Source organism: Eleutherodactylus coqui, chromosome 6 (assembly GCF_035609145.1).
Source record: "Eleutherodactylus coqui strain aEleCoq1 chromosome 6, aEleCoq1.hap1, whole genome shotgun sequence".
Lineage (NCBI taxonomy): Eukaryota > Metazoa > Chordata > Amphibia > Anura > Eleutherodactylidae > Eleutherodactylus > Eleutherodactylus coqui.
This window is the reverse complement of record NC_089842.1, coordinates 50,060,424-50,073,970: the sequence shown is the minus strand read 5'-3', so window position 1 is coordinate 50,073,970 and position 13,547 is coordinate 50,060,424. Positions and strand designations below refer to the sequence as shown.

The following is a 13,547-nucleotide window of genomic DNA, read 5'->3' as shown; positions in this document are numbered from 1 at the left end:
AACTGGGAATATAAGTCAAACCCAGAGTCTTCTCCAGAAAGAAAACCTAGCCATGTACAGAAAACGGTTTTGGGGGGCTTGTCCATCATCAGTCTACAGCAGGTCACTGAGTGGGAAGCCTATGATATAGGTCAGAAGGGATAACGTTTCTCCTTAGGGAGAGCACCTGATAGGTGTGAAGACTTATAAAGCCATGCATAGTCCTCTGGGAAATTTATGCAAATAGCAAGATGGAACAATGCCTCTACAGCGCCACCCATTATAAGGCAGCAATGCTGCCTTTAATAGGTGGCACTGTAGAGGCAATTTGCCAGAATGCTGCCTTCTAGTAAATGATGCTGTAGAGGCATTGTCCTATTTTTGAATTTGCATAAATTTCCCAGAGGAGCATGCATGACCTTATAAGTCTCCTCCCACCTACTAAGTATTCTCCAGAAGGAGGATGCTTTACTCCTCCCGACCCACAGCAATAATAGATTTATAGCATATCCTATCAATATTCCATAAATATTAGTGACACGAAAACCACATTTATAAGAAAAGGTATCTAATGTTTAAAGCCCCCCATACACAAATTACAGTCATCTGCACCTGCCAATTTTGGAAGGATCAAGCAACCTTCTATGAAGGTGTTAAATATTAGATACCTGTTCTCATAAAGGGGGTTTTCCATCGCCCTTTCAAAACTTGGGCTCTCAGTATACTTTTACGCCCAGCTGTTTTCGCGTGGAGAGGCTGTGGCCAGCCAGGGATTTCCCTTGCATGGAAAATATAGTATTACATAGTGGCCATTAAACGGATTTTCAGAGTTAAATTTAACCCCTTAGTGACAGCCAATACGCCTTTTTACTGACCTCATACATCTTTTAAGGTGGTGGCTTGGCTGACTACTGACAGCCAGGCTCCTGCTCTACCTGCAAGGAGCAGAGAAACCTTATATCCTGCCGGTTTAACCCCTTACATACCACAATCAATAGAAACTGGAGCATGTAAGCAAACGACAGGAGAGGGGGCTCCATCTGTCACCTATTGGCGCTCTACAGTTTGATCAAAAGGTACCAATGGGTTCCCATGGCAGCCGTAAGCTTGACAAAGGCGTCCATGTCTGCCATGTAACTCAGCCTATTAGATCCAGTCTCCAGCAGGGTCTAATAAGCTGTTGTCATAGGCTTAGTAAAATGCACTACATAAGTAATGAAGTGTACTATCCTAGCAATCGAACGATTGTATCTTCAAGTCCCCTTGAGAGACTAAATACAGAGTCAAAAAAAATTCAGTACAATTTAAATATAAAAGAAGAAAAAATACTAGTGATGAGCGAGCATACTCGCTAAGGACAATTACTCGATCGAGCATTGCCCTTAGCGAGTACCTGCCCGCCCGGGAGCAAAGATTCGGCTGTCGGCGGCAGGCAGGGAGCTGCGGGGGAGAGCGAGGAGGAATGGAGGGGAGATCTCTCTCTCCCCCCCACCCCCGCTCCCCCCTGCTCACTGCCACAACTCCCCTCTCACCCGCGCCGGAAGCCGAACCTTTTCTTCTGAGCGGGGAGATACTCGCTAAGGACAATGCTCGCTCGAGTAATTGTCCTTAGCGAGTATGCTCGCTCATCTCTAAAAAATACACATGGTTCACCTACAGTCAGCTCCAGTACACTGAAGTGTGAAGCTCCATGTATAAACCGCTTTACATAGGACTGCACGGCTTACCACTACTTTCTGGTCTGCCTTCTGATACACTGCATTTTTCCCCACTTCCCTCTTCTCCTCAAATTCCGGTCTGTCAATTTCAGCTTCTTCAAATTCGTTCTCACCTTGATTGTTGGGATCTTTGGCTGGATCAGCCGCATCCTCTGCAACCTGGCAATGAATGGAGGGACATAACAGCAATATACATGGTTACATATAAAGGCTGAGTGATGAGCACTCCAAATGAGAACTTCCCTCTAACAGACATTGACAACTACGTCTTGTACGTTTCTCAAGTGTTCACAATAATAGATCAGCCTACTTGGAAGCACAGGATACCTTAGAATCTAAAGGCAGTTCAATAAGTTGTGGAGTTTCTCTCCTTTTGAGAGAAAAATCTCGCTGAATGGGTTTACATATCAAGCCAGCAACAGCAGATACAGGAGTAGCATTTGCACCCGGTGTCTGTTGCCTGAGGGCACCCAAAGAGGAGACCAGTATTCTAAATGGATCTTGTGAGCCCACAACTACTACTTGCCAATTTATACAACCTTTGATTAATAGTGAGGTTCACTTTCCTAGATGTACTTGCGTTTTGACTCTTAAGGGCTAATGCCTGCGGCGGAAATCCACAGCGTGGCCCCGCAGCTATTAGGTTCTATTGAACCAAACAGCTCAAAGGTTCACAATGCGGAAATCCACCGCAGAATTCCACGGCATGTTCTAAATGCCGCGGGAATACGCACAGCCGGTTTCCATTGTAGTCTATGGAAGCCGGCCACCATGCTATAGTATCGCATGAATACGCGTCCCTGCCCACCGCCGGCTGCGTCATGCGGTGTACTGTGCATGCGCGCTGGCCCTCCATGCGAGATGCGTACAGCGGATCCAGAGTGGTACGTATGGGGATTTTGGGGGGCGCCGTGGCGGACTGCACTGCGATATTCCGCTGGCGGAGTCCGTCACGACATGGACATGAGCCTTAAGAAAAATTTCTTGTTGTATTCAAAATGTTAATAAATAGTCCAAAAAAAGGTTTTAATTGTTTTATCGTACCCCCTCATCCCACATTGTGCCAGAGTTTGGTCATGGCAGTCAAAAACTCCCATTATAGGCTTGTCCATAATGGTATCCTACATTAACTGTGGCCCAACTATGAGATTACGGTAAGACATACACTATCCTACCATAAGTAATTGGATAACTGATCAAAGTAGTATTTATTTCCAAATGTTAATACTTAGTGGGGCATCCTTTGGCTCCAATGACATCGGATACTCTATGTAGCATACTCTCTACTAACATCTGATATACTTTGCAGGATGAATGGAGGGAAATAACAGCTAAACGTATGGTGAGCTCTCTCAAAGAAGTTGTATGGTGTTTATATTCCCTAACATGACGTTCTTCCAGTTCATCCCAAAGATGTTCAGTAGGGTTCATATTGGGACTCTGTTCAGCCAGTCCAGTCGTGGAACATCCATATCCTCCAAACAACGTAAAACAGCATTGAATTTGTGACAAGGCGCGTTGTCTTGTTGGAAGTATAACCAACCATTCCCAGAGTATTGTCACATTGTCAGCAGCCAATTATGGTCTAGATTGTCGGGGTACACCTCCATGCTCATGGTTCTTGCCACTATAACCAACAGACTGAGATCATGCCACGTAAACTATGTCCAGACCATAACAGAACATCCAACAATACATAACTATTGGCACAACACACTCCCCAGGAGTCCTCCAAACCAAGTACCTCCATATGATGTGAAGATGAACTATAGCAAAACATTCTATGGATTGACGAATCATGATACTCCAACTGTTTAGTGACGGTGCTCCTTTCGCCATTGCAGACACTCTAATGCATTGCACTGTACATCATGGACGGCTTGAATGCATCTGCATAACCCGTATACCCAATAGCATACAGTTCCTATCACAAAATAAGGCTGACACCTCCAAGCGTCTACATCACATGTGTCAAACACAAGGCCCGCGGGCCGAATCCGGCCCGCTGCCTCGTTTCATGTGGCCCGCGGCGTGCCGACGCTGCTCACCACTAAGCTATTACCAGCTGGAGTGCTGCAGCTCCCCGCTGGCATATTAACATTTTTCACAACACTTCTGCCCTATTCAGCAATTCCAGCAACCTAATTGGTTGCTTGGTGAATCAGCCAACCCAAACAACCAATCAGGCTGCTGGAACTGCTGAATAAGCAGAAGTGATGTGGAAAATGTTAATATGTGAGCGGAGGGGAAGCAGCGCAGACAGCAAGGAGGAGGTAAGTATGTGGTTTAGGGGGGCTAATGGGGGCTAATGGGGGCTAATGGGGGGGGGGGGGGGATTTAGTGGTTGCTGCCGAGGGGGGTGTTAATGGTATTAATGGTTGCTGCTGGGGGGGGGTTAATGGTGGCTGCTGAGAGGGGGGGTTAATGGTGACTGCTGGGGGGGGGGGGGTTAATGGTGACTGCTGGGGGGGGGGGGGTTAATGGTGACTGCTGGGGGGGGGGGGGGGGGGTTAATGGTGACTGCTGGGGGGGGGGGTTAATGGTGACTGCTGGGGGGGGGGGGTTAATGGTGGCTGCTGGGGGGGGGGGGGTTAATGGTGGCTGCTGAGAGGGGGGGTTAATGGTGACTGCTGAGAGGGGGGGGGGGTTAATGGTGGCTGCTGAGAGGGGGGGGGGTTAATGGTGGCTGCTGAGAGGGGGGGGGGTTAATGGTGGCTGCTGAGAGGGGGGGTTAATGGTGGCTGCTGAGAGGGGGGGTTAATGGTGGCTGCTGAGAGGGGGGGTTAATGGTGGCTGCTGAGAGGGGGGGTTAATGGTGGCTGCTGAGAGGGGGGGTTAATGGTGGCTGCTGAGAGGGGGGGTTAATGGTGGCTGCTGAGAGGGGGGGGTTAATGGTGGCTGCTGAGAGGGGGGGTTAATGGTGGCTGCTGAGAGGGGGGGTTAATGGTGGCTGCTGAGAGGGGGGGTTAATGGTGGCTGCTGAGAGGGGGGGTTAATGGTGGCTGCTGAGAGGGGGGGTTAATGGTGGCTGCTGAGAGGGGGGGTTAATGGTGGCTGCTGAGAGGGGGGGTTAATGGTGGCTGCTGAGAGGGGGGGTTAATGGTGGCTGCTGAGAGGGGGGGTTAATGGTGGCTGCTGAGAGGGGGGGTTAATGGTGGCTGCTGAGAGGGGGGGTTAATGGTGGCTGCTGAGAGGGGGGGTTAATGGTGGCTGCTGAGAGGGGGGGTTAATGGTGGCTGCTGAGAGGGGGGGTTAATGGTGGCTGCTGAGAGGGGGGGTTAATGGTGGCTGCTGAGAGGGGGGGTTAATGGTGGCTGCTGAGAGGGGGGGTTAATGGTGGCTGCTGAGAGGGGGGGTTAATGGTGGCTGCTGAGAGGGGGGGTTAATGGTGGCTGCTGAGAGGGGGGGGTTAATGGTGGCTGCTGAGAGGGGGGGGTTAATGGTGGCTGCTGAGAGGGGGGGGTTAATGGTGGCTGCTGAGAGGGGGGGTTAATGGTAGCTACGGGGGGGGGGGTTAATGGGGGCTGCTGGAGGAGGGGGGTTAATGGTGGCTGCTGGAGGAGGGGGGTAAATGGTGGCTGAGGGGGGGGGGGGGTTAATGGTGGCTGCTGAGAGGGGGGGTTAATGGTGGCTGCTGAGAGGGGGGGGGTTAATGGTGGCTTCTGAGGGGGGGGGGATAATGGTGGCTGCTGGGGGGGGTCACTATTAGGGCTTGTTCACATGGGTATTTCGGTAGCACAAATACGCTGTGTATTTGCGCAATCAAAAATTGCTAATGCCTGCATATTTAGGCACGGAAAAAAGAACGCAGATGGGCCCACTGAGATGGTGCCCAAATATGCAGTGAATACATCGGTTTCCTGCGCATTCACCACATATTTGCACGGCCCATTCACTTCAATGGCCTATTGGGGTGCGTAGTACGCAACAAAATAGGTCATGCTGTGTGAAAATGTACATCATGTGACTGAACTCACTGAAATCAATGGCTTCTATTCACTGCATATTATGTACGCAAATACGCTTGTGTGAACAAGCCCTTACTATACTGTCTTACAATCGGCCCTTTGAAGGTCACCATAAGCCCGATGTGGCCCTCAGTGAAAATGAGTTTGACACCCCTGGTCTACATGGTATGTAGCATGGGTTAGAACACGTGACATGCTATTAACACACAATCCATTCTACTGACAAGGGCATCCAAATACTTTTGGTAGGATAGTATAGAGGTTGGAAAAGCTTCTAGGTAAAGTAGGGAATTCGTGTGCAGTATACTCAGTCATAGCCACCAGCAGGGGCATAACTATAGAGGGTGCAGGGGATGCGGTTGCACCTGGGCCCAGGAGCCTTAGGGGGCCCATAAGGCCTCTCTTCTCCATATAGGGAGCCCAGTACTATGAATAAAGCATTATAGTTGGGGGCCCCGTTACAGGTTTTGCATTGGGGCCCAAAAGCTTCAAGTTATGTCTCTGTGCAACATGGTTTAGGTATGGGTACGGGTACAGATAGAGGGGGGGCCCCAGCTCACCTTTTGCATCAGGGCCCCTGAACCTTTACTTAGGCCCCTGGCCACCAGTCAGAAGTACAGAGGGCCTGCTACGTCTAAGTCCACGGTCATGGGTGCCCTGAGCTTTCCTAAGCCATATTATCTCATCATCAGGGCTTGCTCACGTGAAAGGGTGGTCAGGCAGAACAACCCTTTAAAATCCCACCTACTTTTTTCCGACCCCCAATGGAAGATGGTAAGGCCCGATCGATATTGCAATTAGATGTTAAGTGGATCATTGGCAAATTCCAATTAACATCTAGAGAATTGTGACATTCAATGACAACTGAAACATAGATGAGATGGCATGAATATTAGTGGGAGAGATGGACATTTCATTCACATAAAAGAACGACTTTTCAGCAAACTCCAAAGAAAAAAAGAAAGATGTGAGAGTGCATTAGTCTAAATCTCTTGGACAATCTAAGATAGTGATCTACAGGGATTAAAGCAACCTGCGGCGTGCGACAAGTCACATGTCGGCGGCATCTCAATGAGCTGGGAATGATCAGTGCACAATTCTTGCGGCGGAGAAGCAGAGCACTAGAGAACGGTAATGCCTTTTCCTTACCAGAGTGTCCTGCCCTACGTGCTGCTTCTGAGACTGCTCGGTCTCCAATCTGTCAATCATACCAGCATCTGCGAGAAGGGGATTCAATTAGTAATCTTTTTGATTCTCTGTAGCATGAGCATCCACAGCATGAGACAGACACATCAATCACTACAAGGCAAGAAAACCACTAGATAGAAATCATCAAATTAGAGAAAAAAAATCCCATTTACTGCTGAAACCAAAAAAAGTAGCAGTAGATAGAACTCCTTTAGGTTGCGTTCACACTTTGTGCATCGGGTGTGTTTGTGCGTTACTGAACCGCAGCAAAAACAAAAAAAAACACATGCAATTTTTTAAAATGCATGTGGTTGGTAAATACATGAGCATTGTTATGACGAGCTGAGGGCTGGCGATCCCAAAGCCTGGAAGGCGACACACGAGACATGGCAGGCCTGGATAGCTTTAAGGTCCACAGACAAGTTTAGGAGCTGGATAGTATCAGGGGTGATCTGAGAGATGGTGGGCCAGTGACCTTGGTGGCCTGGAACGGGACCAGCCTGAGGGGCAGATAGGTAATTGTGACACAGAAATGGATTCTTGGGCTCCCCCCCCCCCCCCCACATTTACCTACCCCTCCCTGTCCTGCTCCTCCCGCTAATGTCTATTGTCCATTGTAAAAGTGTGTCTATTCTCTTTCGTTGGATGGGGCAGTTGCATTCTTTGGATTAGACAACTTCCCTGTTATATTCCCAGGTCAATGACCACGTAAAAGCTCTAAAATAAGAGATCAGTGGCCCCGCAGCCTATGGGGGTCAGCAGACCCAGCCTTTTATCTTCTGAACTAGGCCAGGTGGGACTATGGATTCCATGGAATCCATAGTAAACACCACCGAGAGCCACTTAATTAGCCATCAGATATTCCATTAGACGATGCCTACCACCAAACACATGGCTACTCACACGTGGAGCTTACAAAGATCTCCTTAATTACAGCGGGGCTTGTAGCTCAATTCCCCCTTCCTCCCTTTCCTTAGTTTGGTGCATTGTTAAAAAACCACATACATTATTTATTTGTTTTTTTAGAAACTGCATGTGGCTTTTAAAGGTATTTTTTTGCTCAGGTTCAAAAAAGCACAAAACCCAGAGCTGTGGAGTCGGTAAGCCCAACCTCCGACTCCTCCGTATTCCCAGACTCTAACTCCTTCATATATGACTCATGGGTTTTAAGCGATACATTTACTGTATTAAAATAGTAACATCAGGCTTTTCATCACCAGTTCATGATAAATAATCCAGCTATTTACATAGAGCATAAAATATATTTATTGGGATACAAATGGATGGATGCACAGCCATCAAAGTAAACATGAATGATTTTCACGATTCGCCAACTGTCCAAATACGTAGAACTACACTTTGAAGATAATGATGTATTTTACTAATAACACTTTATAAACCACAAATACATTATTGCAAGTCATGAGGATCACAAACATTTATCACCTATGATCACTAGAACCCTTCCCCACCCCCTCCCATCCCTGTACCAGGGGAGTTTACATGCAATGGTAGTCATGCGTGTACCCTAAAACGTCATTCCAAGTCTATGGGACTTTGATAAAGTTAGCCAAGAACTGTACTTAGATGTCCTATAGATACTGAATATAGTGGCAGGTGCATTCATGACCACCACTCAATCCACAGCGGGGTACTGGGACTACCATTTGAACCCCCATCGCTCACTAAATGTATCAGCTATCCAGCAGATAGGTGATAAATGATGTTGGCTAGATAATCCCTTTAGCATAACAAGGGAGAATTTTTTTTTTCAGTAAAAACCCTCAACAGGTTTCTGAAAGACAACCATGGTATGTAAAGAATATGTAAAGTGCCACCTATTAGAACATAGCTTTCCTGCAAGGCAATGGCCGACCTTTTAATAGGCATTATAACTCGATTGGTTTTGGCTTATAATTCCAGAGTCTTCTCCAGAAGGAAAAGATACCCATGTATAGACTGCTCTTTCAGGGTTCTTGCCCCTTATCAGTGTTCACAGGTTTCTGGCTGGCTGGGTGAGAGGTCCATGATGTGGGTCAGAAGGGTACAGTTTCTTCTTGTGGAGACCACCTGGTAGGTGTGAGGTTACATAAAAGGCTATGCATGCTCCTCTGGGAAATTTGGGATGCAAATGGAAGATTAGAACGCCTCAACAGCGCCACAAATTAGAAGGCAGTTTTCCTGCAAATCAATGTCTAAAATATTTTTGAAACAAAAAAAAGGTTCAGTGAATTTTTGCCTTTTAATATACTGTAAGCTTTAATTCCCCACACAGGGGGTATCATAATAACATTGTAATAATCAAAAGATTTAGAGTCCACACACATTGTCACAGCATGCTTTACGAATCTTATAATTTTTCCTCTTCTTCCCTCCACTCCCCCCGATCCCCCCTCCTCCTTTAACCCCTTCATGACACGGCCTTTTTTGGGCTTAAGGACACAACGATTTTTGACGGATTTTCTTCTTCATTTTTTCAAAAGCCATAACTTTTTTATTTTTCCGTCGATGCGGCCGTATGAGGGCTTGTTTTTTTGCGTGGTGAACTGTAGCTTTTATCAGCACTATTTTTGGGTACATTGACTATATTGTAAAACTTTTATTTATTTTTTTTTATGATAGCAGGGAGAGAAAACGCATCAATTCTGCCATAGATTTTTTTTTACAGAGTTAATCATGAAGCATAAATGACACAATCTATTTTGTCTGCGGGTCGGTACAGTTACAACGATACCAAAATTGTTATTTTTTTTTTTCAGGTTTTTCCACTTTTCTGCAATAAAAACCCTTTTTTGTAAATCTTTTTTCTTTGTAAATTCGCTGCATTCAAGTCCTGTAACTTTAAAATTTTTTTTAGGTACGGAGCTCTATGAGGGCTTATGTTTTGCTGTATCTGTAGCTTTTATTGGTACCATTTTGGGGTACATATGGCTTTTTTGATCACTTTGATTGCGTTTTTAGGGAGGCAAAATGCTAAAAATTAGCATTTTGCCTCAGTTTTTTAGTTTTTTTTTTTAACGCTTTTTTCCGTGCAAGTCAAAAGCATGTGCAGCTTATTGTGCGCGTCGTTATGGACGCGACACTACCAAATATGTGGGGTTTTAATTTTTTTTATGCTAATTTTTATTTTCTTTTTCTTCTTTTGTTTTACACAATTTGTGTCCCTCTGGGGCACTTACAGTATAGCACTGATGATCGCTGTGATAAGGCATGGCAGGGCTTATACAGCGATCACAGGCTACGACAATACAGGACGCCAGTGTCCGGCGTCCTGTTGCCATAGCAACCGCCGGGCTCCCTTTAATTGACCAGGATCGATAATTACATCCCACCCCACAAAATCCTCAAGTACTCAGAAATCGGTTTAGGCCAGGTATTTTCTAGGACGCAGCCTATGGCTGCCAGGTTTAAAGGAATAGCTCTAGGTTATCTTCCCTCATGGCCGACAGTTAATGTCTAACCTTTTAACAGGCCATATAGGAGAATTAATCACGCTCTCCTATCTAGGATGACACATAAACCATCATGGAGCTGATGAATGGCCTGGACGACTGAAAGCCGAGGACACAACTTTGCTGTCTAATGGAGTAGTGAAGGGACATCTGTAAGATCCCCTAAGCCTTGTAGTCGAGTCTGGGATATAGGTTTGATGTGGACAGGATGGGAATGATTGGCTGGTTGGAGGTATTGTAGATACCAATGAAATAGCAATATACATATATACACAGAAATATGGCCGATTCTTAAATTTCCCAATTCAATTTGCTTTATGCCAAAAGCAAAATGTTGTATATTCAAAAATATAAACGGCTAGTAGACAAATTGGCGTAGAAAGAGTATCTTTCAGTCCTAATTCATGGCTGCGGCTGACATTTGGAAGGGCAGGCTAGGAATCTTTATTGTGACAAACCCAGCACCCTGCTGAACCTGGCCTAGATTCAGCGCATGGCTTGAAAATGTAAAATTGTAAAAGAGTAAGTGAAGTTTTAATGAGAGATCATGAGCAGAGATACACTGCCCCGGTGTGTGATTTCTCATTAAAAGATGTAAGACTGCTCCCCACTGGCTGGACCCCTGCCCAGCGTCTGCTCCCTGCGATTACGGCAAATTAACATTTTGGAAGTCTGACAACAGGTATGAGTGATCGCACAAAGCACTAAGCAACTGTAACAGGGGTCCCAAGTGTGTGGACCAGACTCACAGCAAAAGGAAGTGGTATGGTTTTATGTTTATTGCATAATTTTGATTGCAACTGTATATCTGAATATACGATATCCATGGCAAACTAAGTTTATTTGCCAAAGTTACAAAAACGTTCAGCTGTTAGGAAAAAGGGAAGAAATCAAGACCAATTTTAATAGCTCACCACAACTAATATAAGAAGCGGTTTCTCCAAATTTAGGCAAAATGCCATTTTTAATGCTACTATCATCTTAGAATTATTCAACATTATCCCTCATAAGAGCAAACATTTGCAAAGCAGGTGTTGTCTCAAACACACCGGATGCGACTAATCAAAAATTTAATTGTATCAGGTGTGTTTGAGGAAAAAAAAAAAACACTTTAAATACCTAGACTTGCTAGGGCTTTTTTTGACTGGGATATTTGATTACATGTATGGCCAAGTCAAGAGAGTGGCTCAAAAAGTTAAGAGAAGAGATCATTGCCGTGCACAAACAAGCAAAAGGACACAAAACATATATAGTTACAAGCATAGTTCACAAGTTCAAAGTTAATGGAACACTAGCTACACTACCTGGCTATGGCAGAAAGAGGAAGCCATCGCCGGATACCACCAGATTCCTGGGGAGACATGTGGACAAAAACCCCTGAGTGACTGCAATAGACCTGCAGCAAGATTTGGTGGCAGCAGGCACTGAGGTTTCTGTTTGTACAGTAAGGAGTATACTAAATACTGAAGGTCTTCATGCCTTAACTCCAAGATGTTACTTCTACTGACCCAAAGGCACAACAAAAGTCATCTCCAATATGCTTAAAAGCATATAAATAAGCAACAGAAGTTTGGGGATTCCGTAGAGCGATGAAACAAAACTGGACCTTTTTGGGCTTATCCATCAGCGGTATATGTGAAGGAAGGAGAATGAATCATACGGTAAAAAGAACCCCCTGCCGACAGTGAAGCATGGCGTTGGCTGGGGATGTTCTTGGGCTGCTTTTCTTCCTTTGACACGGAAATCTGCCATGTGTGGGAGGGCAAGATGGATTCAATTAAATATCAGGAAATAGAAGAAAACGTCATGGCTTGTTGTATGGAAGCTGAGGCTTCGGTGTCATTGGACCTTCCATCAGGACAAAGATCCCAAGCATACCTCAAAGTCCTCCAAGCCTTGGTTTTCAGAAGTAGTCCTGGAAGATTCTGGAATGGATGTCACAGGCACCCGACTTGAACATCATAGAAAATCTTTTTGTGAGATGGCCAGTTCTCAGATTGACCAGTTCTGATCATGTGAGCAGCTCTGGCCAATCAGAGAGCAGGTATAGTGCGATGGAAGTCTTCCACTACCACTGCACTGTGGGGATTAGGTAGTCTGAAAATTGCCTCAGCTGAAAAGGGAAGCTGGAACTGATAGATTGGAGTAGATTACCTGCAGTTCTTCCCTGCTGTGCCTCTGATCTCACTCCAGTCCCAGAGGAGGGCAGAATTTTGTCTCAAAACAGAAGGGTTGCTTTAAATAAGTCACCCGCCTCCTCTGCGCACCCGACCACAAAATTAGTATATTGAGAGAAGATGATGAGGAACAATCCCATGTTTTTACATGAACCAATTCTCAGCCCAATGTAATGAGAACCGATCAACAAAGCATGTCAACCAAAACTCTTTTACATGGGGAGGAGTACAGCCAACCAGCAGGCAATCATATGCTTGCTAATAAGCAACAATCCGCTGACAAATAAGTACTCACTTGTGCTCTTCTCATCACCGTCTCTTTTACATGGCCCAATGATTGGACCAAGAAATACTTGTGCCCGATAATTGGGCTATTTACTATTCAACTATAGAACATGTTAGCACAGTAAGTTGGCATTGACTACAGTCATGTTGTGGCACAACAGCAGCGGGGAAGAGGGGGGCCAAGTTTGAGAAATAGCCTGTGGTCTACTTAATCCAATACTGAAAGCACACTCCTTTAACTGGGAAAATGTTAACACCCAATTGTCAGTTTATTCATAGAACTTCAGGAGAAATGGCACAATGCAGAGCTATGTAAAAAAAATAAAAAAAAAAAAAAAAACTTCCAAAATGTTATTTCACGGGGTATGAAATTGAAGTGACCCTCTGGTTTTGGAAAAAATTTTGTTCTGGGACAAGAGAGGAAGTGGGGTAGTTGTCCTTCCAATCCACTAGTTCCAGCCCCGTTTTTGGCCATCCTAGATGGCTGCAGCAAATTTCTAATTAGCTAATGCACACTGTGCACTGTTCTCTAACACTTCTAATGCACTGTGGGGATTAGGTACGGTAGTCTGTAGACTGTGTCAACCATCTGAAAATGGGACCTGAAGTCGACTGATCGGAGTTACAGCAGTGAATAATAGATCCCTCTCCTTCTCCAAACCTGGAATAGAATTTCGTCCTGAAACCAGAAGTTTAATGATATAGAAATAAAAGGGGAAACAGATCCGCCAAAGGGATGCACCAGAAGCGGGAATATAGAGTGGTTATAAGGCCTGGAAA

The 13,547-nt window shown here is 45.5% G+C and overlaps 1 protein-coding gene across 2 annotated transcripts in view; it reads right to left on the bottom strand.

Moving 5' to 3' along the window:
• LOC136632135 (Golgi integral membrane protein 4-like) overlaps nt 1-13,547 on the bottom strand; it is a 163,871-nt gene that overhangs the window by 24,271 nt on the left and 126,053 nt on the right. For both annotated transcript variants that reach the window (XM_066606794.1, XM_066606793.1), the window contains exons 11-12: nt 6,815-6,882; nt 1,707-1,856 (exon numbers count right to left, since the gene is read on the bottom strand). In XM_066606794.1, coding sequence (XP_066462891.1) covers nt 1,707-1,856; nt 6,815-6,882 — 218 coding nt within the window. The remainder of the gene's footprint in view (nt 1-1,706; nt 1,857-6,814; nt 6,883-13,547) is intronic.